This window comes from Ooceraea biroi, chromosome 9 (genome assembly GCF_003672135.1).
Source record: "Ooceraea biroi isolate clonal line C1 chromosome 9, Obir_v5.4, whole genome shotgun sequence".
Lineage (NCBI taxonomy): Eukaryota > Metazoa > Arthropoda > Insecta > Hymenoptera > Formicidae > Ooceraea > Ooceraea biroi.
Genome location: NC_039514.1, coordinates 1158393 through 1183335, shown reverse-complemented (window position 1 = coordinate 1183335; position 24943 = coordinate 1158393). Strand labels below are relative to the sequence as shown.

The window sequence follows — 24943 nt, the reverse complement described above, 5'->3', positions numbered from 1 at the left end:
TACGTTAATTCAAACAGTTCCTTCTTAACTTGTTCTAATGGAGGCTGATAAATGCTCAAGAGACCATCGGCCAACTTTTCTGCCGCCTCCGAAAAATCCAACGTATCTTCGCTATCGAGGAATGAATAATACTGTTAAATTATAAAATGGCGATCGTTAAAATTAATTGTAGTGTCGCTTTAAGAAATTAAAATGTATTACACTCGAAGCACCAAACTAAATTTTCACTTTACTACCGCAATTGACACCACCAAGCAATGGAAATACTTATTTTGATAGATTTTCTAACCTCAAAAAGCGTCACTTAAAATTTATTATGTTTTCTTTTACAACGTTGCACACAGTGATTTAAATTAGCAATGTGTTAACACCTTTGTCTAATTATAAAATGAGAATAAAGATACTTGTTCAGTTTGACGTAAACAAATGTAGGAGGTTACCTCTCTTGCTTCTCGGTTCTCGAGCGAATCTCTGCCGCTTCAGCTTCGCCTACGTCGGTCATCATCTTTGGTTTTTTTTTACCTCATTCGCGGTTGCATCAAGCAAAATTACTGCAAATAAAAAGTATAAAACCTGGCATCCAACACAGTTGTACTGCGACACGTCTGTCAGCTGATATCTGTCAATCCATTTCTCTGATGTGCTATAAACGATGTAGTAGCTAATGTCATTTATATTATACGCTAATTCGTTTTCTTTTTGATCCTATTTCCTCAAGAATCGCCGTTATAAATCAAGAAATAAACAGTACTTGTTTATACAAATTAAATTAAATTAAACTCATCTATGTAGAAAGGTTAGTATACATTTTTCGTAGAGTTTTGGAACGCGCAAATGCGGACCACTATCTAGAAAACGTGTACTGCATGATTGTGAAGTTATGTATTCAAATAAATTTAAAGAAAAACATATATTATTCATCATGATATGTGAAAAGCGATGAAAATAAGAATTATGTATCAACTGCAAAAAAAGAAAAAAATTGAAGATAAAAAGACAAAGTTTCTCAGCATTTCTACATTAAAATGATCGTTTTCGACGATTTTGGAGAGACAGGAACCGACTTCAAATGATAACAACAGAATAATATTTAGAATAAAAATATATGTCAACTGCAAAAAAGAGAAAATTGAAGATAAAAAGACAGTTTCTCAGCATTTCTACATTAAAATCGTTTTCGACGATTTTGGAGAGACAGGAACCGACTTTAAATGATAACAACAGAATGATACTTTGAATAAATGTGGTAAAACAAAAATATTATAAATATGACGAAATATCTATACAACAATAAGTCTTCTCGCGTCAATCTCATGAACAAGTGGGCAGCTAGCTCACGATTTTGTTCAAGCAATTAATAATAATTATAATAATGATAATAATTGTCATTATTATTAATCCTCTTATACAATATTTATATCTCATAGCTCAGTTAACGTTAGTTCTTTTCTCTTCCATTCGAACGAGCGTTATGTTACATTTACTGCGCGGCTTGTCCTTCATTGTCTTCTTCGTTAACTTACTAAAGTATACACTTGGCATATAAAAATTACAAGGACAATTTATAATGATAATAGTGGTAGCGTTAAAGTTTTCTGTATAGTAATAAGATAACGATAATACTATATATATATCGGTAGTAGTTGCATAGTAATAATAATAGAAGTTAATAGTAACAACCATAGCGATAGTGATGATCGTATGTTGACAAACGTTAATCAGATAACTAGGAATTATCTTGTAAACCACGCTTCTGCACATTTACTCGCATAAAGCCTTTGAATCTTTCTCTCTTTCGCTCTCTGCTCCTCTCTTTCTTTCTCTCTCCCTCTTTCGTGTAAATTTATTTTATATTTTATATAGAAATGCACACTTTATCCTTTATGCCTTCATCGCGTGCATTTCTTTTTAGTTTTACAAATGTGTGCTGTTTCTTGAATAATGACATGGAATGCTAATCTTAAAACTGTTCATTAAAGAGCTGTCGAAAGTGGTAAAAAAAAACAAGATAATAGGAATGATCAGAGGATCATTCTCCTTTATAGTCTCTTTAATGTGCATCGATTTCTATGATTCCAACAACTCTCGAAACAACTCTCGACAGTTTTCTCTAAAATGGACACTTTAATCGGAATCGCATATCGACGCGCATTTTCGTTATACTGTATTGTTCTCGCAATAAATATGACGAAGGTCTGATTCGCTTCCTGTCTCTTCCCTTTTCTCCTTCACACCGATTCCCCATTGTCAACGTCGTCACAATTATTGGTGGAAACTGCCGTGTTCCCCGCGAACCGCGTCGTCCTAGAATTTCACCGCGAAGTACATGATGCAAGTAATTTTTAAAGAAAATATTACAAATTATTCACACAACGCCGCGTAGTGCATCTGTACACTCTTTGGATACTACTGTAAGTCTCGTGTATATAGCTTCTTTATCATAAATATCGTATATGCAGAATCATTACATAATACATTACGCGTGTCACGATACATTAGAAAGGGGATTGGTCTTACTTCGCCATTTATTTATTTATTTATTTATCATTAATATATATATATATATATTAATTATTCGTCTCAGAAAAACGGAATTTCTATCGTTCACAAAATGTGCGTTATTCGTCGAAATAAATGAAACGGTAAACGCTCGAACTACGAATGAACGAGAGAGAGGTGCCGAAATGACATCGTTATCATCGTTATTGTAAAATTTAGAATAGTCTCACATCAATATTAGACATCTCTTTATACTTATTTGTAAAATTTGTATAAAATCCTCGTGTGTTATCGACAAATCGTCCTCCTCGAGCTATAGCAACTTTGTGACTCTGCGTATCTCGACACGTTTATAAAGGAAGATCAGAAAAATCTGTTAATTAACTACGCACAGTGTATGTGTATATGTGTACATGTGCCGTGTCTATGTGTCGTTTTGCTCATCCAACGTTTAACAAGAATCGCTTTTTGTGCACCGTGTCTCATATATTGTACAACTATCAGTTATATCCTATTTCACATTTAGGAAACGCGTCGCCCCTCGCCTCGTTTACGGCGTCATTGTAATTAATTATACTCTAGTGGCACAATTACCTATGCGATGCACAGGTAACATTATTACGTAACGAACGAAACTTTAGGCATTCGTTGTGGAGAAACATCGAGCGTGAAATGCGAGCCTGTATGGCCGTGTCGCGCTCTGTTCCTTAAACATAAGCACTAGATGTACATTGTTGTATTAACGTAATGTGTTAGACTCGGATCGCGTTATCTCACGATCGATGTTCCTCGTATACTAAATGTTACTCCAATTCTCCCTCTCTATCTATATTAAAATGAGCCCGTTTTCTATATAAATTTAGTCTTCAATTATTAATTTCGAGAGTAACCCCGCGTCGAATTAATCAATCCATGCCTTCTTCGGTAGTCCTGGGCAAGACGAGCCTGTCTGTCTCGAAATTAGTACAATTTTCCCTGTGCGATTTGTATTGTATTTAATGCCCGACGATCTTTAATGGAAACTTATGTTACACGTTTGATTTACAGTTAGAAAAACATCAATCGCACTGTGGATTATGCAAAAAAGCAATTATCAATCTATTTAATATATATACGAATTATATATTGTACATATTATGACAAAAACGTTGTACTCTCTCTTTCTTTCTCTCTCTCTCTCTCTCTTTTTCTTACGTATACTAAATGTGTATATATAAATATCTGCGTGCGTATGCGTATATTTTTATATACACACAGAGCTTCTTGCCACTTGAATGCCTATACCAATCACATGTCATTCGAAAGAAGGAAACTTTAGGAAAATTTCGCAAATGACTCAGCTAGCTCGACACATTAGCCGATTTTCTCATTATCGATTTTATCTTGAAATGAAGCGTTATGCAACATTCAATAACGACTCGATAAACTATTCTTTCAAACTAGTATATATTATAGTATTCACCGCAATGGTTGCCTAGACTGGTTGGAAATTGCAGGATTGTAATAAATAATTCGTGTGTACGTATGTGTGTGTGTACGTGTATGTTCGTATGTGCGCAGGTGTGCGCGCATATTTATGTACACTCTCTTTTTCTCTCTCTCTCTAGCAGTATATAATAACACACTCAACATATATATATATATATATATATATATATATATATATATATCGTACAAAATGTTCGAAATAACTGGAAATCTCTTCCGCCAGTTCTCGACCGATGACTGAGTGATCGAGAGGGATTCAAAGCGGGGAAGCTGCGTTTCTTACTTTAATTACTCTTGATCGGTCGCTACAGGGAGACTACAGGTCGCTGAATCGGCATGGTCTTATGATATGTACGTGAAGCAATGATCAGGACTTTTACATGATGATGATTATGTGTTTGAAAGCGCGCAGGATGAATCGATTACGTGCGACGTCGAGCTCCAACACAATCGAACATTCTATCCAGTATTGCTGAAGACAATATGTGAATCGGTGTAAAAACTGCAATCAAATCGAATTAAACTGAACCGACGTGGCACAATAGACTCAATAATAGAGCAAGACAAAGCAGCATTAGGTAACGATCTCGAGAAAAGGAAAACGTAACGCATCGAAACGAATCGTCCGCACAAGCGTACTTAATCCTGCTTATTCGACACCGCTCTGTTCCAGCTGTAGTCGGTACCAGCCAGTCGGAGAAGCTGGACCTTGCGATACTCTTCATATATTTATATGTATACACATTTATATTTAAATACAAAGAAGGCGTCGAAGCTGCTATGTATACTAATCCATGATGTACGTATGTACGCGGTGTGATTATGAGGTGCGATTACTTCGTTTGCTTTTTTTTTGGAAGGTCTTTTTGGAATGTCCATAAACGCTATTAACTAACACACGTTAAAAATAATGTTCAGTCATTTACAGTTTACTGCAGACTCTTCCGAAGGGGAGAGACGGCCAGGTTCTGTAAAACGCAGACGAACGCAGAGTCTCGCACATTCATTTATACATAATCGTTATTAATATTAATGCTACACGCGAATCTCTATCGGTCCTTCCTCTCTATCATTACAGAGGAAACCAGAAGCTAAAAATATTCCTGTTGACTCGAGCTTGCACATAATGTACATGTTTCAGAAGCATCATCATCGCTGCTCCGCGCAAATTAAGCGTTCACATGTATCTATCAAAGTAACGTCGTTTTCAAGATAACTACATTACATCCACTATATGCACAGCGAGCGAAATTACAGGTCATTACGATCCTTACGGTCGTTCGCATACAAATATACATAAATTACAATTTGCGGCGCACGAATCACGGACAGGCATGACGACGAATCAATTTGACTCGTATCCGCGAAATAAAAAGTACCACCGCACTTCAGCATTGAGGTAGTATAATGTTGGATTTACTTTGAGTGAGCTCGTGCGTCCGATTATCTAGAAATACATCTGAATCGATTGGTGGCACGGAAAAGAAAAACGTAGACATTGAGAACGCAATGTATATGTGCGTACAGCGAATATTTTTCCTTTACGAACATGCATTTTGATCAACGTGTTGCTCGCATCAAAAGCACCGCCAACGTCGTCTCCTCGTTCTTTTTCTTTCTCTCTCTCTATTTTTCTCTTGCGTGCGATCGATGCGTTACACGATAAAATGATTCTTTGGTAAAAAGTATTTGGTACGTTTACACCCGTTCGGAAGATCGTGCAGAGCCATGGAACTTACATTAAACAAACAGCTTGCATGGAGAGTATATAGTTCATGGGAAACAAACATCAACAACAATGATTGCTCAAGTATCAACAACATTAACAACATCAGCATTTATAACTTACATCATTATTTAAATATTATATATATTTATATATATATATTTATATTTTTATATATATATAATGTGATCGCCCTTTTTTTTATCTTGATCAGTTCATTATTACAATCACCATCAATGTCATCAGTCTTTCGCCGAACCTTCAGCTTTTATATTATGTGATGTTTGTCTAATTGGCAATAATAATTACCATCGCGCGATCATTGTCTTCAGCAACGTTCCTCCTATCTTTGTTTTACGATTATAGCCGCGAAACGGGCGTAGCCTTAAACATCGTTATAGTCAATTTCACCTCTCCGCACGGTACGTACGGTTCCCTCGCTGCAACTTTATAGTACATCTCGCATTGTTCAACTACTGACGAAATCTATTAACAACGAGCTACATTTATACTTAGAGAAGTTAAAAATAGAAAAAGTATCCGAGATAATTCTTTCTTGCCGACGCAATGTAAGAGAGCGGTAATAACATCTACGATAACGGATACTGGTCATTGCACGTAAAATATTAAGTCCCAATGGATCACTACGAATGTCACGTAAAAATTGGTCGGTAGCCCGATTTACGAATTGCAATTGAGTCGTCTAAATCTTAATAACACATTTACTAACACACACATATTGTACAACCATTTGCAAGTACCTCACAAATGCAGTAGAAAATGTCCATCCACAATCTTTTCGGAAAATGAGAAGAACGAGCAAGTCAACCGCGCCCGAGCGACTCTCTTCACTCGCGTGTAATGTCGCGAAATACATTAAAATGTAACGTGTGTGACCTAAACATATCTGAGAATGATCGAAACAATAGTGAGAAATGAGCAGTCCGAAACTCCGCTTGTAAAAAGTAATGATGCAAATGATGTAATTTCTATGCACAATTTCTTAAGTTACACAACAATTCTATAGATACAGAAACATAGGATGCAGTCTCCTCGGCATATGATACAGTGTCTCATAACTGATGGTACAAGCAGGAAGATAATGAGTCTAATGATGCATTAACAATAAGCAGTTAATGATTAATAACTTAATTGTGTTTAATTGTCATTATTATGTATAATTACTGATAATTATCTCTTAAATCTTATTTTACATGAAAGATTAAGTCAAAACCATAAAAATATAATGATTAAAAGAATAATTCTTAGAAATGAAATTGAAAAATCGATGATGATTGGAAATGCACAGTTTAAAGTACTGAGAATTGTATGCAAAACATTAAGCACATCTCTCTTTATTTTTTTTAAAATGAAGTCATAATTTTTATTTATAATAGATGAATGTAATATATATTTTTATTTATAATAGATGAATCAAAGTTCAATAAACCGCATGATTATTATAAAGATTATCGAAAAATTAATCCAAGTCTAAGATGGAAGGCATTATTCTCAATTTTCTCAATTTTTTAAATCGTTTTTTTCGAAAACCAACCACTCCCACTATAAAAATTTACATCTTTGACTTTATTTTCACGTATGGATTTATTAGATGTATAAATATTAGATAAGTATATTAGATATATATTAGATGTACAAATTTAGAATTAAATTACCTTCGCGGTCGTATCACCAGTTACGTTAAAAGTTACTTATTTTATATATGTAACCTTATAATATTATATAAAGTTATAGAATACCTTGTATGTCGACGATTTCCTCAAAAGCAACGATATCTTAAATTCCAACCTTTTCATATTACGTTTTTGTGCGGTACAAGTATTAATCTAGTAAGCGAAATGTTAGCAGTATGCATTTTCGACAGCAGATTCGACCAGAATGTCCGAGTAAATTGGCATCAATTATATCCGCACTGAAGCTCCTGTTCTACCATAATTCTGGTGTAATCTGACAGTGGACTCGCAACCGAAACCGAGGGGAAAGCTGTCGCTTCGTGATCATTAAAATAGAATGCATACCATTTTTAATTGTTACGAAACGACAGATTTACCTGGTGCCTGCCGCCAATCCATCGCCGAATTTTAATAACACATTTCAGATTAGATTTCTGGTTGGCATCCTGCTAACGAAATTTGTAGCAGACATCTGCAAAATCCGTACATCCATCCAAGTAAATTTCGACAGATTCACCTGTTTGAGAACCTTAGGATGCTTTTAATAAGTGAATAAGTACACGTTGTTTCACACGAATGCGATAAGGTAGAGTCGTATAACAAATACAGTCTACTGCGCGACGTCATAATACTGATACTGTGGATTATTAACACCTTTACAAACAAATCAAGCTAACTCAGGGAGAATTATTGTCGTAATCGTCTGCAACTGATACTTTCAAGGGCTTTCAAGGATTTGCTATACATCGCCATGTCGTCTTAATAATAGTAATAATCCAACGACTGCCTGCTACATTTCGATATCTATATGAAAAAATTGTTCGGAATAACTACCTTGTACCTCGTCAAGGTATCTATGACGCATGAATCGCGCGACATAAAAATCGATCGGATGGATCCCTAGTACCGAACGAACGTATCTCGCATAAGCTTATCTTAACAGCTTTTTTATGTCAAAAAACACTCCAGTATTACTCCAATGTCACATTTGTCGTAACAATACGTAGATACTCCTAGCGTGATACTTAAAGCTCTTACAACTTTTACAACACACTTGCGCATAGATAGTAGTGATAGCTGGGGTTTTGGACTAGACATGATGCGGATGAATATGAGGCAACCTACTCGACGAAGTGGATCAGGATTTCATGCTACTGTTCTCGTCCAATCGCCTCTCCGTCGCCACCGCCAGCAGATTCGAGAATTCCATCTCTAGCACTTGTCTCGCCTGCAAAATACAGTATTCGCCATTGCAAATGTTTCACGGGGTCTTACGGGGGCTGTGCAAGTGTCGAAGCAAGGCAAGACTGTCGATGCCGCACTTACCTGCGTGTTCTGCGTGGGGATTTGTAAAGTCAACGCAAAACTATTCGCATCGAAACTTTCGTCCAGAGCTATAAGTGCGCCGTGCACACCTGATTCCAGAAGGTTGTTCCCATATTCCTGCCAAAGCGAATCGAGTATATGAGTACCGTTCGCACCTGATCGATCGCACGGCGAAGCAACTTTTTACCAACCTTCAAACCGATCGACTGTACCCATCTTATAACGCGATCGTTACTCCATACCAGTACGTCTATATTGGCACCTTCTGCCACTCGTCTTCTCTCCTCCAACTGCTGCCTATCGTAATTTAGTCGCTTTAGACAGGAAATGCCGTACTGTAAACTCGTTCTGCAACGATACATTTGAACGTTAAAACAATTTAATAATAATAATGATACAAGCAATTCTCAGACGATAATCATCGAAATTGTTTCTCTACCTATGGAAGCTGTCAACCATTCTCAGTTGACCACGAAGATCTTTTTTCGTGAGATGATCGAGCATTCTAGCATCAACAAGGCACTCCATGAAGGTGGACCGGTACTGCGGCAGTCCGAGGCTCGGTAACCAGACATTACCTATCCACTCGTGATTCATATCACCAAATGCTAATGTTGTGCGAGAAGTTTTTGGCGCTGACGGGCTCGTGAGTGACACCATCTCCTGGATCGCTAGTCGCAGCTTTAATCGGTGCAGAGGATTGCTGTCGCGGATATACAGACACAATTATCACATTGTAACTTAATTATCAAGTCCGAAATTTGTTTAACAATGTAATTGTTTCATACGTGAATCTTCACGACGTACCTTATACCAATTTCGCGTTGAATCTCGGTATCGCTAAGAGCACTCATGATAGCACCACTCTTGACGTTCGCTCGGCAGGCAGCGACGTACCACGTCGGCATACCGACCCAAAGCTCCAACCACGCGACTACCGTTGGTCCGTTCCACAGAGCGAAGGGTGTTCCAGCTTTCATCGCTTCCGCTAGCAGCTCGTGCCGCGATGAGTCTAGCATGCTAGCAAACATACTGGGACTAAAACAAGGCCGATGCGCTTATGATCATGAATAAATGAAATGTAATGGAAGATTACGATAATTGCGAACGAATTATCTTTGGATATACGCTTGGAGTGTCAAGATATTGACTTGTACCATAGAGATCCATCTAAATTCCATAATACAAAACTATAATTATCGCTATAATTAAAAATGAATAAGTAAAGTTGAGTGAGCTTTTGAATAACGGCATGGGAATCCTCGATCGAGAATGCTCAGTACAATTTATGATGTTGCCGCAGCAATTGAAGCAGCAAAATGTTAAAATCGTTAAAACGTCGACGTAAATAAAATACCTCTTCTTTTTCCTGCGATCGAAATCGCTCTTGCTTCCAAGTGTACCCGCCACGGACACGCTGTCCCCATAATCAGGATCGGCTGGTGTGCACACCATGCCTCCCATACCCGGTACGTCTCCCGGCATCGGTGTATCTTTTCCCTTGATCTGAGCGTGCGTAAGAAAACGGTGATTATTTCATAGGTAACATCGTACATTCGTTATGTATTTCATCACATTCACAAGTAGCAAAACACACAAAAAAAAGACCTCTCACCTTTTCCTTTTTACTGAAAAATCTCCCAAGGCTGCTCTTAATGCCTTTCTTTTTCTGTGCAGCTGCAACCGCAGCTGCCGTAGCGGGACTCATGGTCGCTTGTATGTGCAAATGCGACGATGACAATTGTCCGATAGGCAGTCCAACACCGGAAAAGTTGTTTTTGTGTAAACTGTCCTGGCTGCTGTGTCGTGAGGACAATGGGGAAGGAGGAGTTCCAGAATTGAGTGCGCCGTTGTTATGCTGCCCATGCCTGCTGCATGGAGCGCTAATCTAGTTTCTATTTCTACTCTAATCGATGCTACTACATTCTAGCCCGCGCAATATTTTTTTTCTATTTCATTTGTATTAGTCTATATACTTATAGTATTATTCTAATACATTCTAGCAATCTGCCTTTCAAGACACATGTTATTTACATTCAGTGCGTTAGAATTAATCGAAAAATATATTTTTATCTTTTTCTCTTTATCATTTTATACTGCGTAAAGAAACTTATAGATTTAAGAGAATTATGATGCAATGTTTCTGATAGGATGAATATATGCATTTATATATTGCTATAAATAGTAATAGCTAAAAATAAAGAAAAAGGTATAAAAAGGCAAAGAAACATTGTCAAAGTAGGATTATTAAAGGAATATAAGCTCGGCTAATAAATCATGAGCAGCATCAGCAAACAAAAATGTATGATAAAAGTTCTACAGTCAAATAAAAAAATTACATCTGTAATTCATTTATACGAGACAACCTTGTGCGCGAAGCCGATTGGCGCATTTCATGCATCAATTCAATTCTCTCAGCTCTATAAGTTCCTTCGTCTGTTGAAGATCGCGATGTCGTGAACGGGGCAGGCTTGAATGTAATGGATTTCGTAGTTATTGGGCATTTTGTTCGTACCAATGTGCTCGAAATACGGTACTATGGGCATGTAAATGATAACTTTTCATTCAGACAGGATGATTCGACTTTAAGAATAGAATCGGCCGAATGAACGAGCAGATTATGTTACCATCAACGTCTGAATCGACTTGAACGTTATTCATCTCATGCCCACAAGAGATACTGAAATGCGTTGTGCACAACGGCACGTAATGCTGTTTACATGCAGTATTAGTATCTGTAATTAACCTGTATGTGGGGAAACCACTGCTTGGAAATCCGCTCTGTCCGGTACGTCTGATAGCATAAACAACGAAATGTACGAACAACTTAACAGATAATGATAAACTCTGGCCAATCTCATCTCCATACGATACGATGCAATCAAGATACCAAGGATACATAGGTAATATTTAATGAAGATTTCCCCACATTAAAATCATATACGATGTGTACTCATTATACGATGTTTTTCTGTCTCTCATATTAAAATACCTTAAAGTTTGTTAATTCCAGAGATGTGATCGCCAAAGCATCGGAAATAATTTACATTATAAATGTAAACTCTTTAAAAGAATGTACGATCAACATAATAGTCGGGAAAGTCAGATTGGTCGGAGTCGGCAAACAGCAAAATGAAAAGTGTACCTTCTAAGTTCCTCCTGACTGTGAGCTAACGCTTGAACAACTCGTTCCAACCTCAAGGACCTGGCTGTTAAGGGTGAAGCCGCGTCGCTACCGCTCCCAGGAGCGCCGGTACTATCTCTTTCGCTAACCGAGTGTAACTCTTCGCCTGACAACTGCAACTACCACAAACAAACAAACATTAAATAAACGCCTCTTTTTTGCTAGATATGTATTTTTTATAACTTTGTAAGAATTACTCTGCACCACGATCATTTATTAGATTAATGTGGCCTAATTGTAATTAAATGAACCAATGACAAACCTGACTAGCGGGAAGAGATTCCGACAGTTGACCCGGACTAACCAAGGAAGCGGCATATTGATGTAAATGCGCCGGAGACATTGATGCAGGTGCCTAAGGAGAAAAACAATATTTGTAGAAATATATGATATAAATAAGATGATCAATTGCTATGTTTATTCTAGTAAATAATATAATTAGTAATTACGTGATTACTAACGGTGTGGTATTTATGCAAATAATCTCTGTTTGGACTGTGATGCGATTTTGGAGTGGATCGTCCGCTGAGCGGCGGCGATGCCCGTTCGAGACTGCGACCTCTCACTAACAGATTCATATGTTCGAGACTGCCGACGCGAGACTCCAATTCCTCCGCGCGCGCTTCCGTAGTCTGTTTTTCTTCCTACAAAAATGAAATGAAATTCAGATTGCAACACAATGAGATAAATTAATGCGTCGACATATTAATTGGCGAAAGTTTAAATGTATTATGTCCTCTACCTGGAACTCATTTACCTGAATTAATCGAATTTCTTTATTAATGGCATCTAGCTGCTCTTGCAGCATCATTGCCAGGGTTTGAGCATCCGTATGCCCGGTGGGGCTAATTACATCACCCGCGCAACTGAAGATACTTTCGTTATCTCCATCGCCCTCCGCGTCACTCGAGACGTCGAAAGCTTGTTGAACGTTAGCGAGCACGTGTGCTTGTTGCAGCTTTTCCCACTCCTGCTCCGTCAAAGTCCGTGCGTAGCTCTAAAACGTACGCGTGTTACTTGCACACATCCATTTTTGAAGGTTTATTATTGTTCTCATCTGATCGATAAGAAATCTGTTATTGTAGCGTAACAGTACCTTCGACGAATCTTCCTCGATAGACCGTTTACCTCCCCGTCTAGGTAAGGAGTGCGTGTCGAAGCTACTGTGACTTGCGCTTCTCGAGAACGAGCCTGGATCTACAGCGTTCGGAGACAGACTTCTCGTCAACGCGTCTGTCTGCTGAATATTAAATGCGATTTCCTGCTGATACATCTGTCTTTTAATGTTATCGATCTCCAAACGTGCCTTCCCTAGGTCCTTAATGATGTTCGCCTTCTCGTTTTGCAGATCCTCCGCTACTTTCCTCGTTTTCTCGAGTTCCTGAGTAAGCGCGTTCTTCTCTTCTAAGGCGTGCATCCTTTCTTGCAAGTGAACTTGCAATCTTTCGTTAGATTCTAAAGAAACATTTCAATTCCGACATTATTCAAAATTTCTGACAAGATTTCCGAAAAAGATTTGTTTGTAATATTAATCACATAATTGCAACGAAATGTGAAAGAAATTGCGCGAAAATTACCAGACAGAAGTTTATCGACGGTTGTACTAAGACGCGTGTTATGCTCCTCATTCATTTTAAGCCGTTGGTTAACACGCATCACTTCTGCATTCTTTTCTTCCAATTGTGCCTCCAATCTTTGAATTCTATCCTCCGCGCTACCATGCCTTTCCTGAGCCTGCTTAAATGTTTTACATTATTACAATTATTTATTGTATTGTAAGTCAATTTTCTATTATATTAGACTTGTATAATCACTTTGAATTAATGATAATTTCATGATATTAAATGACATGATATCAGATGTTTATGATATTATGATATTAAATTTCTACCAAGTAACATAATATCAGTTTTATGAAACTATCATTTACAGGAAGCTATCTCTCTCTCTCATCTTACTAAATATCAATGTGCCCAGATATGATATACATATTTTCTAAATTATAATATTATGTGTTTCTCTATTGTTCTAATATCGCTATATGATCTAAATTCTATAATGGAAACAGTGATAAAATAAGAGCGTGCTATATCGAAATGAGCAAGAAAATTAAAAAAAAAGAGAAAATATGTCATATCAATAAATATCCACAAAGAGAGAATGGCACGCTATTCATAACTTGAAAAATTATCATATATATGAAATATATCCGTCACATTTGCAGGAGCAGTATAGATTTCGTACAGACCAAGTCGACTTCCACTATTCATGCCGCATTGTGTCACAGTTTGCAAATTATGTGAAACAGAACGTGTAATTAATTTTATGTTTGCAGAAATATAGAACAGAAATTATGTGACTAAATCCTATAATGCAAATAAATCGTATCTGTGAGTTTAGCACGTGTATTTATATTCAGCGGTTCACAGTATCTCAGCGCAGAATAATGTAATTGCAAGAATATGTTGCTGCGGTGCAGAAAAATATCCGCTTTGTATGCGTGTGCTATCGAATGCTGTCACACATATCATAATACAGAGCAGCAAAGTACTATTTTCGTATATGTCTGTCAACTCAAACATAATAAAAAACACTTTGCGATAACGATGCATATCAAGAAAAATAAGCTTTCCACACAAATCGTATCTCAGGAGCGTTAAAGTGCAGAGGAATAAAAGAAAGAGAAAATTGATGGTGTGTGACATGATATGATTCCCCTGCGTACCTGGTTGGGCCTCCTCACCTGCGTCAGTGCCTCCATCCTCTGCTTCAATTGTTCTTCCATTTCTGGTAACTTAGCGTATTGAGCTAATTTCTGCTCCGCGAGTTCTAGTTTCTCTTGTATGGCCGCGATCTTCTCTTCTTGAAGCTTGTAATGCACATTTAGTTAGTTAGTTGCGAAGAAATGTAAGATCCCGTTACGATTCTCCACGAGGTCACGTGTGATCAGGATTAATCAATTACCTTCAGCTGAGCTTTCTTGTGCTGCAACTCCTGCTCCAATTTCTCATTGAGGTCGTGAAGACTAGTGGACTCTCGTTGAGCATTGAGATATCGTTTCTCTAAAGTCGCTATCCGTTCTTCTTGATCCTCCTTCTGCGCCGCGTTCTCTCGCAGATCTCGTTGCAGCTTCAGGCCCGTTTCTTGAGCCTTGAGGAGATCTTTTTGCGTTTTCGACAGCGTTTCCTCTAACTCGGCGATACGCCCGCCCAGCTCCGCTACCCGTCGTTGCCACGTACTTAGTTCCGAGCTCTAAAATAATATTCATACTATTTTATATCGATTATACTCATATCAAAATAACCATCAAGCTACTTTGTGTGAATCGTAAAAATCGGGAGATTGTACATATAATTCTAGAGTACAATACTCCTCATGATCAAATCTTGGAATAATTACGCTATATGATGATGCTAAAACTAATTTGGGAAAATTTTGTCATACGCTGTTTCATTGTACTGGTATATAAGTGTGTTTCCATCGTTAGTGATATTTGTTCTGTCTTTGTCGCGTGAAGGAACGAGGGAAGCTTTTCAAACGAGAAATATTAACAGGGGAGCTCATTCCTGTCCGTTCATCATGCGATTACGAAACGTTTAACACGAACGTTTATTACTCATTCCACAACATACCATAGGCACCATTGAAAGTATCATATTAACAGAAAGGGTTGCCATTATGCGCTACACGATACGTGTATAGCGCATAGAGAATATTAATGGTCGGATATCACAAATCAAGAGAGATACACACTTAATATGTAACACATATATATCTTTCGCGTATGAATACACGTAATTATGTAATTAACACTTGGAGCGCCATTCTTTCACTAATGATACACATTTAGATTTCACGATAAGTCGTGTATATGCAATTTAATACCATGTACGTTCTAATGCAACTAATTGCTATTGATGTGTACCTGGTGAACACACATGCATGCTAAGTAATATACATATAATATATCTGCTACCTATAACCGATTTTTACATGTTGTTTTTGCGCATTTACACCATCTCCAAAATAGCATGGCGTTCTAAGTGTTAAAGACAAAATGCTTTCGTCTTTACTACGATATCTTTACGTTCCTTACGAGAGGGGGAAACGAGGGAGTCTACATTATATTTCTTATTTACTAAGACTTCGTCATGCATTCTATAATTGTATAATAAAGAATCCTGTAAATATATATAACGATGTGCATATAAACATATTCTTGGTAAAAACAGTTTCTCTTACCAAATGTCTGAAACGATACATGCCAAAAATGTATTCAGACAAGTACGCTTGTTATTATTATCGAGAGTAACACACAATTGTCCGATAAGTTTCTATAATATTCGGGTCACACCTTTATGCTGAACGTTGTGCTCGAAGTGAAAAGATTCATGCAAAGTCGGAAATGATATCGCCATTTTGCGGGTACATATAATGAGAAACTAAAGGTGTGTTGCGACTGTTGTAAGATTACAAGGACTCTATAATCGTGACTTTGGCGTATTCCTGCATAGAGAAATGGAACTCTACCTGAAGTTCTCTTAACACTCGGATTTTCTAGCCGTTTCGTCGGTATATGTGTTGATTCATACCTGCTTGTCGAGAGTGGCCTGCAAGTCTATTACTCGTATTGCTGAGTCCTGTTCTGCCGGATCGAGACTCCCATTGCTCAGTCTACTGCCGACTTCAGCGGACTTCTCCGTACCTGGCTTTTGTACCGGTTGCAGTTGTTGTTGTTGCTGTTGCGACTGGTGTTGCTGTTGCTGCAGTTGCTGCTGGCTTACTGCCTGCTCAGTCTCATTCTGCTCGATCACAACACTACATTCAGAATGCCTCGCTCGCATTGCCTGTCCTGCATCGCCGCGTTATTCTCAAAACCTACGTGAATACAGCTACGCGACCGTACGACTACCATGCACAACTACAGTAGATACATTCTTGTAGATGCAGCGAATTGATGAATGAAAAATGAAAGGTGCCTCGTCACATCATCATTTACCATCCGTAATGAAAGAGAACCCTCAAGTACCATTACCGGGGAATACACAAATATAATAAACGGGACAGTGAAAAGAGACAAGAAAATAAAATGTATCGTTTACGTGAGCAGAAATAACTGCTTTCTGGATAGAACTTTAAACGATCTTTAAATGTTTGTTAACAATATGAGACGTAGAAAATGTCTTGATGAAGTGAGAGATAACTTAACGTTACAGTAACAGTCCAGCGATAAAATGTATCAAAATTTTAATAGACGTGGGAGGAACACAACTGCATTACCGATGACTTGGTTCAACTCACTTCACTCGGAATCTCAAACTAGAAGCCTGCGGTACACAGATTCCGGTGTGTGTGATGTAAAGAAAATGGAGCTCTAAGCGAAAAATCGGGAATCAACAAGTGAGGAGCATACCTAAACATGAGCATGCAAAGTGAGAAAAAATTCCACAGATGCATTTCACGACTCCCAGACAGATTTTTAAACACTTCCACTTATTCATGATTGGTGCAGGGATATGAGAAACGACACGTGTATGTATGTGAATATCTGTGAACGCACATGTTCGGATAAGATCGTATTGGCGCTTTTATCGATACCTTATTCTGTTGCTGACCTTCGTCCGGCTGCCCGTTCTCTTTTGGTCTGTCTTCGATGGCTTTTGCCGGATGCCCGGTTATCTTATACTGCTGGAGCTGCAACCACACTTGTGTCAAATAGAAAGCAACGTTCAAGCTTGTAAAATTTGCTTAATCACACTCGTCTCCTAATTCCTCTCGGGGAACAAGGCGACACGCGATCTTGAGATTTTAATCCAACTTTGGCTCAGAGGAACGGGAGACACGTCAAATCGTTTTCTGTGTATTAAATTATAAAAACGAAACTCACTTCCTCTTTGGTATGGGCCAGTTCCTCTTCGAGACTCGTATTTCTTTCGAGGGCCACGCGCAAACGTTCACGTACCTAAAAGTGCCTCAGTAATATTAATCCCTTTTAACTGCGAGCATCATGTGTATGTGTACACACGTACACCTTTGAAGTTCAAAGGTGTTTTTTTCTTTTTTTTTTAATTTTTGTAGGTAGATGTTTTTTTAAGGTGACTTTCCCGGCTTAAGAGCAGAGTGACAAGTTCAGGAAAAAAGCAATTAATTAGCAACAAAATTGCAAGCTATAACGGAAATATTGAGTAAACTGGCACGCATACCTTCTCGTCTAAAGCCTTGTGGTGCTCGAAGAGGCTTTTCAATGCTTTGAGCACCTCTACCTCGGACGACACGCCGGACTGGGCAGCGGCTTGACGTTTCACAACCGTCATCCTGAGTGACCGTTCGTGTCGCGATACTAAACATTCCAGATGTTCCAACAAGAGCTGCAAGTATTAATAAATCACAAGATTGATCGCAAAATAAAATTTTCCGCAAATAGTGATGATTAATTTTTTATTTTGCCAGAATATTTACACATTGTCCATCTATCGTGCTTCGAAGATAGAAATTTATTTATTAACAGAAAATAAATTTTATAGATTCTCGGAAAACCCATACGAGCAAACTGAAATTATTATAAACATCCGATTACGCACGCGTGTGTTGTTTCGTTCCGCCTTTAGCTCGGAAATCTCTTCCTCTTTCTCCAGGACGGTTTCCCGTGCCGCCGCCAATTCTTTGGTCAGCTGCGAAAATTCCTGTAACGACGCATGAATTTTATTATTATAAAATATTATAAATTATTATATATTATATACATAATATACATATATATTAGATTTAAAAAATATATATATCCAATGTATTATTTATATCTCAAGTAATTCAAGCAGCGAGATCGGGGACAAAGCAACAGATTAACACGTAAATGACAGTAAATTCCTCGACGAGTGCAGACTTGTTCGATGACTGTCGGGGTTCCGGCTTAATGAAAATCTATTTACGCCCGCCACGCGATCCAGTATCAGTGTGGGTGACGGTAAATCGACGTCCACTACGACGTCGCTACTAATTGACTGTAAGTCTATCGATTTAAACGGATTTTCTACTTATTTCTCTCTTCTTTTTGCCGCGCCGTGCAACAGTATCGGCCGTAACAAAAAGACAACGAGATAGACATCTAGTTAACTGAGAGTAGTGTCAAACGACTTTCACAGGATTGGCCGTAACTTGAGCGGAAGAACGTAAATACGACGTCTATGTGACGTCTCATTTGAGTCAAATCGTCATTAGCGAAGAGAGGAAACCGCGTATTTGCGCGCGACCACAATGCAAAGTTCCATGTGCCTCGCATTCGATGCTCGTTACAGCTCCTAGGACGCTTTGCGTCTTACAAGTTGGTGCGAGTCAACAGTCGCGAGCTGAAGTTGCTCGCTTCAATCGCGAGGATGATAGCGCCTCGGGCAAAGTAACGAAACGTATCGCCCGCAGAAGAAACCTAAAGAATTTTCATTATTGCGACACTTGTTATCTCGCAAGCTCTCCTTCCTCTCCTCTGCCCCTACGCGCGTATGTACACATTTTATAAGTAGTATGTTTAATTTTCTATAGATTTTACATTATATTTTTATTAACATCCATCTAATGTTGAATCTAAAACAATACGCTCAAATTTTACGCGCAATTTTTTGATATCATTAGTTTTGTATATTTGGCGCTTTTTTGTATCTTTTTTTTAAAAAAAGTAATTTTGTTGTGATATATACATTTACGCGATACATTTGCAATGAGAGTCGAAGGGGATGAAGCTAATGTCGATATTTACGACAGTCGGTTCTCAAGACTTGTGCCGCAAATAACTCGTAACAGGTCAACGTTACAAGAAGTTTAATTATGTCAATTACGCGTGGCCAATACGCGTGCGATGATTTAACTTCGCGCGCGCGCGTGCGCAAGCTCATCACGTCGCCTAAGCGCGCGACGTGTAAACGAAACGTGTAAACCTGTCATCGAAATGGCCGTCGGCGGCGAGACACGCCGCGTGGGCAGACACTTTCTCTCTCTCTCTCTGTGTTGACTGGGTGACCATTAAGTAACTTGCCTGGCCCGCACGCACCGACGATAACGTCGATGATGTCGGCAATGCGATATCGCGGACGCAGCGCAGCGCGCGCGATGCAAGAAGCGTAAGCGCATAAAAAGCGCATTCGCGCGCTCCTCCGCTCACCGCCACACCTAACGTGCGCATACCTAACTAATAAGTAACCAGATACACCTACTAAGAACGAAACACGAGATATCGCGCGGTATACCAGTTTCGTCCGTGCCGCGATCGTTAAATTAGTTAGTTACACCTGCGTCTTGAGTTTTATCGAGGAATTGGATTACGCGAATGTATACCTCTATCATTTCATTCGAATCCCGCCGCGGCTGTGCAGAAGCGCGAGCTTCCTCGATGCGAACGTAACGGCCACGCGAATTGTCGCCGATTACGAAATCACACGTTGCTACACCTTATAGAGTTTCCTTCTGTTTTTCTCGCATAAAAACTGCGTTGACATCCTTTTTTTAGGACGTTTCTCAAAGTACATGTCGCGGTATGATGCACGGTCTATCAATTTACTTTTCAATGCCGTTGCTAGATTTCGATCACAAATATTTGTATCTTGGAATTTTAAATATATATATATATATATATACATATATTGAAAAATTACTTTTTTAAAAAATGCGCCATTTTACATCTCAGCCTTTAAGTAAAAACTTGAGAAAAACTAGAAGTAAATAAGCAAGAATATATATGTATTAATAAAAACTATATGTATCTGTATGTGCATATGATGTATGACACGTGCACTACACTATAATTATACTAAACAAAGAGTTAATTGCAGCGTTAACATGCATATCTCACGGAAAGTGGGACAACTACGATGATAACGCGCGCGCGTATAGTTTGCGATAAATCACTTGTACCGCGCGGTCGTTACGTAAACGTTTCAATGATTGCGAATACGTACTCGGCACGTATCGCAATTAGAAAGAGTCTCCGAGAAGATGTCGTGGATCCAATATTGCACCGTCACATCGTCACGTCGTCACGATTCCTCTATTACTCGCTTCACTCTATTACATTACTCGCCATATTATGCGCTTGCGAAAAGTTCTACTTCGCCTCAAGATATCTCAAGCATTACTAATTTCGAATTTTTATAATGATTTCCGCAGCGTTCATTTGCGCCGCCGAACGTGTTAATAGTCCGCGTCGTTTAGTCGGCAGACGTTAACACGTTGCTAACGTTTTTCAGCGCAGAAAAAACGGTGCGCACTAATTAAAACGCTTTTTTCATTCGTGGGTTTTAGTAATGTAAAAGTTCCAAGTTTCTTCCACTACCAAATACTTTTATATTACTAAATACCATTTCGTAAGAGAGCTTCTAACGAAATCTAACTGTCTTTTAATCTCCACAGATCACGCTCTGCAATTAACGAGCGAGCTGCGTAGAATAAAACAGAAAACGGATACACAATCTACATGCTCAATCTACCTACTACACAAACGAACGAGAAAACTAGATAACACGCGTGATAAGAATCCGCTTCGCTTGCACGAGGTTTAAGCGTTAATGCTGCGCTGCCATCGCAAGGCGGGCGAGGCAAATCACCTCTCGCGCGCGCCTACGCGAGGTTTTATTAAAAAGAAGAAGGAAAAAAACGGAAACTAAACGTGGGATTAAATTACTTGTGGAATATTCGCGTTCAGCTGGCGGTTCAGGGCGTCCCGCTCCTTCTCCACCTCCGCCAGCCGCGCCTCCATCTCCTGCAGCCGCTCCTGGTGTTCCCGCATCGACTCCATCATCTTGTCGCGCTCGTCCAGCATCTGCACCATCAGCTGCTCAAAGTTGCCGTCCTCGCCGGAGAACTGCGAGCTCCGCTGGCTCATGCTGTCTTCCGCGATCGTCGGCATCACGTCGCACATCATATTCCACATTTTTGCGCGCTGTAGTTGGTAGTAGCTGTCACGGCGCGGCCGCTCCGTCAGGTGATTATTATATTAATTCCGCCGTGATATATTCACGCCGCCCGCACCGGAACCGCGAGGAAATCACCGGCGGATCGCACGCACGCAGCGTCGCAGCGAGCGGCACGCGCGCCGCTCATATCGCGTGACACGCGACACACGTGGAGAGACCGTACAGGTGTGCACGCGACACATACGCAGCACACATGCATACACGTGCACAGGCAGGGGGCGGGCACCGACGACGACGAGGAAAGAAATGCAGAAGGCGAAGCGAGACGAGGCAAGGATAAGTGAACACCGGGATTTCTCCTGCGCGCTCCTCAGGATCTGCAATCCCTTTCCCGATCGAGCTTACTTCGTTCCCCTGCAGTCCCACCGTTTATCTTCCTTGTCTTCCTCTCTCTTTCTCTTTCTTTCTTGTTCGTTCTCGCCCTCGCTCGTTCGATCGTTTCGTCACGCTCTATCCGCTCGCGATTCCTCACTTAGTCATTTTGTCGCTCGCTTTGCGTTTTCCTCGCGCACGCACTTTCCCCGCACGACACGGCCCCAACGACATCCACGCGTCGACCGTCCGAAGCAAATCCTGTCAGCAGATCCCGTCGAATGTCGTACAATTTGGATGAAATTGACGATAATCGCCGCAGGATTCGACCCAGTCAAATTCGCGTCCACCAAGTTCAGTTTCTCTCCGCAGTCTTCTGGATAATCCCGATTCTCTTGGTTGCGACACGCTCCTAATCGTCGTGGATTATACAGCGTCGCGACACTTGCGTGATCGGCCTTCTTCAGTTTCCGCGAAACCACGTGCAGCGAATCGGATGCGAACGATGATTCCGCAGAATTGCATTCGATCGGCGATCGCTCGATTGATTCGCCGGTTTATCGTCTCGGGGCGTTCGCGACGAATGTCTGTTCAGCGATCTCGATTCTTCGATCTCCCGAACCGAGTCGAGCTGGAAACGAAGCCGCGACGGAGGAGCTGCGCTTTGATTTCCCTCGAAGGCTTCCACGTGATCGCTCCGCGCCGATTTACTGCCGTGATTTCCTCTGCAGTTGACGTTTCCCGATCGCGGCGTGTAATTAGTCGAATCCAAAAGCCGTCGCTTATCTTATCGGCCCCGTCTATCCTTCCTTCCTTCCTATTAAATGTCCGGCCACTCTAGGAATCCGCGAGCCTGCTCCTTCGTCCCTGCGCCTCCAGATTCCTGCACAATAGCCGATTCTGAGATTTCGCGACACAATAACAGCCTCCGAGCCAAGTACGCTCCAATATGAGAAACTACGTCACGTTTCGTGCCCGATTCGACGAAATCAATGGGTCCACCGCTCGATCTCGGTTTAAACGGTTCGCGCGTGGCGGCGCGATAGATCGATCGATACACGCGAACAGCACATTGAGCCTCCTGGCTTTTTTGTTCCCGAAAAAAATCGATCACCAGGGCCGCAGGAACTAAACGTCACTCCTATCCTTATCCTCGTGCTTATCCCTCTTCTCGTCCTCGTGGATGACACCTCGAAATGTAACCTTGCGCACGATCGATTGTTCGTTCTCGAAGGGAACGCTATCGCTACAAACCGCTCTCGTGAATCTTCCCTCTCGCGTGATCTTTCTCTTCTAAAAGACACGTCAGTCTCATATTCGGGACGCAACAGCGTTCGCTCCCCCTGTTCTTCCTGTCTCGCGGTTTTACCTTCTTCCGAAACGGAAATCCGTCCTCTTCTCTCTCTTTCTTTTCGCGACACAATATTATTCTGTCACCTTTCCACTTTCTTCTCTTCTCGATTCCTGCCCGGGCTATCGAAACGCCGGTTTGATCGCTCGCTACTATGTGAATAATAGTAGTACTAGTAGTAGTAGTAGTAGTAGTAGCGTTGCAATGTAATATTAGCAGTAGCAGTAGTGGTGTCGAATGCGCCCCGGCCAATTCCGCAAAGCACTCACGACGAGAAAGAGAGACGGCGAGAGTAGTCTCCCACCCCGGCGGGCATCTCGCTGCTCGCTCTCTTTTCTCGCTCAGTGTCGCGACTTTCGATCGGGCTTTCGAGTGGCCCGGTGGCCGCCCGCCCGGAGCCCGATGCCACCCGCGAAGCGTGCTTATCGCTCGGAGGAGAGCCGGCGCCACCTCGTATCCTCGCTCTCTCGCCAAGATCTTTCAGCGCATCGTTCCTTCCTCTCCGCTGCGATTCACGGCGAGATGTAACGCGTTACGGAGATCGGCGGGCGAGCGAGCCTTCGACGTAAATCGCTCGAGATCTCGCGACTTCCTTATCACCAGCGGTGACGGGAGAGAAGGAAAGAGAATGAATGAGAGAGGAAGAGAGAGAGAGCGAGAGACACAGAGTGAGAGAAAGAGTGGACGGGACGCGGCGCCGATTCGTACATACGATTCGTACGACGAGCACTGCGCTGCCCGCGGTGCCGTGATTCCGTGCTCAGCCTGCGGTGACGACGACGAAGACGACGACGCGGCTGGGCATTATCCCGACGGCGTGTTACCTCGCGCGCGACGCCGCAACACCGACACACCTACTCTCCGGGATTCGTTTCTACCGCCCAGCCTCGTCTACGCTACACCATTACCGATACTAGCGGCCATCTTGCGCCGTGACATCAGTCACCGTCACCGAAGGCGCGCCCGACTCCGCCCGAACGGCGCTGCCGCGACCGAAAGCCGCGTTCTCGCGACCGGCGCCGCGGCGCGGCGCGGGAGGAAGCGCGCATCGCGAATTACCTGCGCGAGAAAATTACTAGATTCATCACTAAGGCAGGACGCACGCGTGAACGGGAGAAGTGAAGTTGGCCGTAATGAACTCCGCTCGATCGCTGATTCGTCGCGCTGTTTTCAAAACTGTAATCACCCTCGTTTCCACATAAATCGGTACGATTTGCCGCGTGCGCGTGTTAAATTCAATTTGTGAGCAGTCTTGTTGAGCTTGACATTAAAAGTAGCATAATCCTGTTGATAACATGATTATTACGTTAAAAAAATAACATTAAGTTAATAAATAAACAGAAGAGCAGCTAGGAATCGGTTTTAAGAAAGCAGCGTCTCACGAATTTATTAAATCGAGATTGG

The 24943-nt window shown here is 40.7% G+C and overlaps 1 protein-coding gene across 17 annotated transcripts; it reads right to left on the bottom strand.

Annotated features, from left to right (window-relative positions):
• Positions 1 to 3: 3 nt before the first annotated feature.
• LOC105276327 (liprin-alpha-1) lies at positions 4 to 24939 on the bottom strand. 17 transcript variants are annotated; one of them, XM_020030610.2, is made up of 23 exons: positions 21585 to 24939; positions 18499 to 18600; positions 18121 to 18285; positions 17805 to 17879; positions 17516 to 17611; positions 16510 to 16719; positions 14882 to 15169; positions 14643 to 14786; positions 13495 to 13654; positions 13014 to 13372; positions 12675 to 12914; positions 12367 to 12561; positions 12180 to 12272; positions 11879 to 12036; positions 11480 to 11527; positions 10349 to 10604; positions 10091 to 10239; positions 9541 to 9753; positions 9173 to 9436; positions 8925 to 9081; positions 8734 to 8850; positions 441 to 8635; positions 4 to 131 (listed from the first exon to the last, which is right to left on the bottom strand). In XM_020030610.2, exons 1-22 carry the CDS (start codon positions 21831 to 21833, stop codon positions 8546 to 8548), a joined length of 3828 nt encoding a protein of 1275 aa, XP_019886169.2. In that variant the 5' UTR covers positions 21834 to 24939; the 3' UTR covers positions 4 to 131; positions 441 to 8545. The 17 variants fall into 17 exon arrangements, with proteins under 17 accessions (XP_019886169.2, XP_026828282.1, XP_026828292.1 ...); XM_026972481.1 differs by having other exon boundaries at positions 10349 to 10601; positions 21585 to 21833; XM_026972491.1 differs by having other exon boundaries at positions 10349 to 10532; positions 21585 to 21833.
• Between the last annotated feature and the right edge of the window lie 4 nt (positions 24940 to 24943).

What these genes read in the sequence shown, in the direction of transcription:
- LOC105276327 (XM_020030610.2), bottom strand. Translation starts at nt 21,833, where the DNA reads ATGTGGAATATGATGTGCGACGTGATGCCGACGATCGCGGAAGACAGC. An exon ending in ACAAGGCTTTAGACGAGAAG is followed by an intron (nt 17,880 to 18,120) that starts GTATGCGTGCCA and finishes AGGCACTTTTAG; the next exon opens with GTACGTGAACGTTTGCGCGT. An exon ending in CAACGCGAAATTGGTATAAG is followed by an intron (nt 9,437 to 9,540) that starts GTACGTCGTGAA and finishes TATCCGCGACAG; the next exon opens with CAATCCTCTGCACCGATTAA.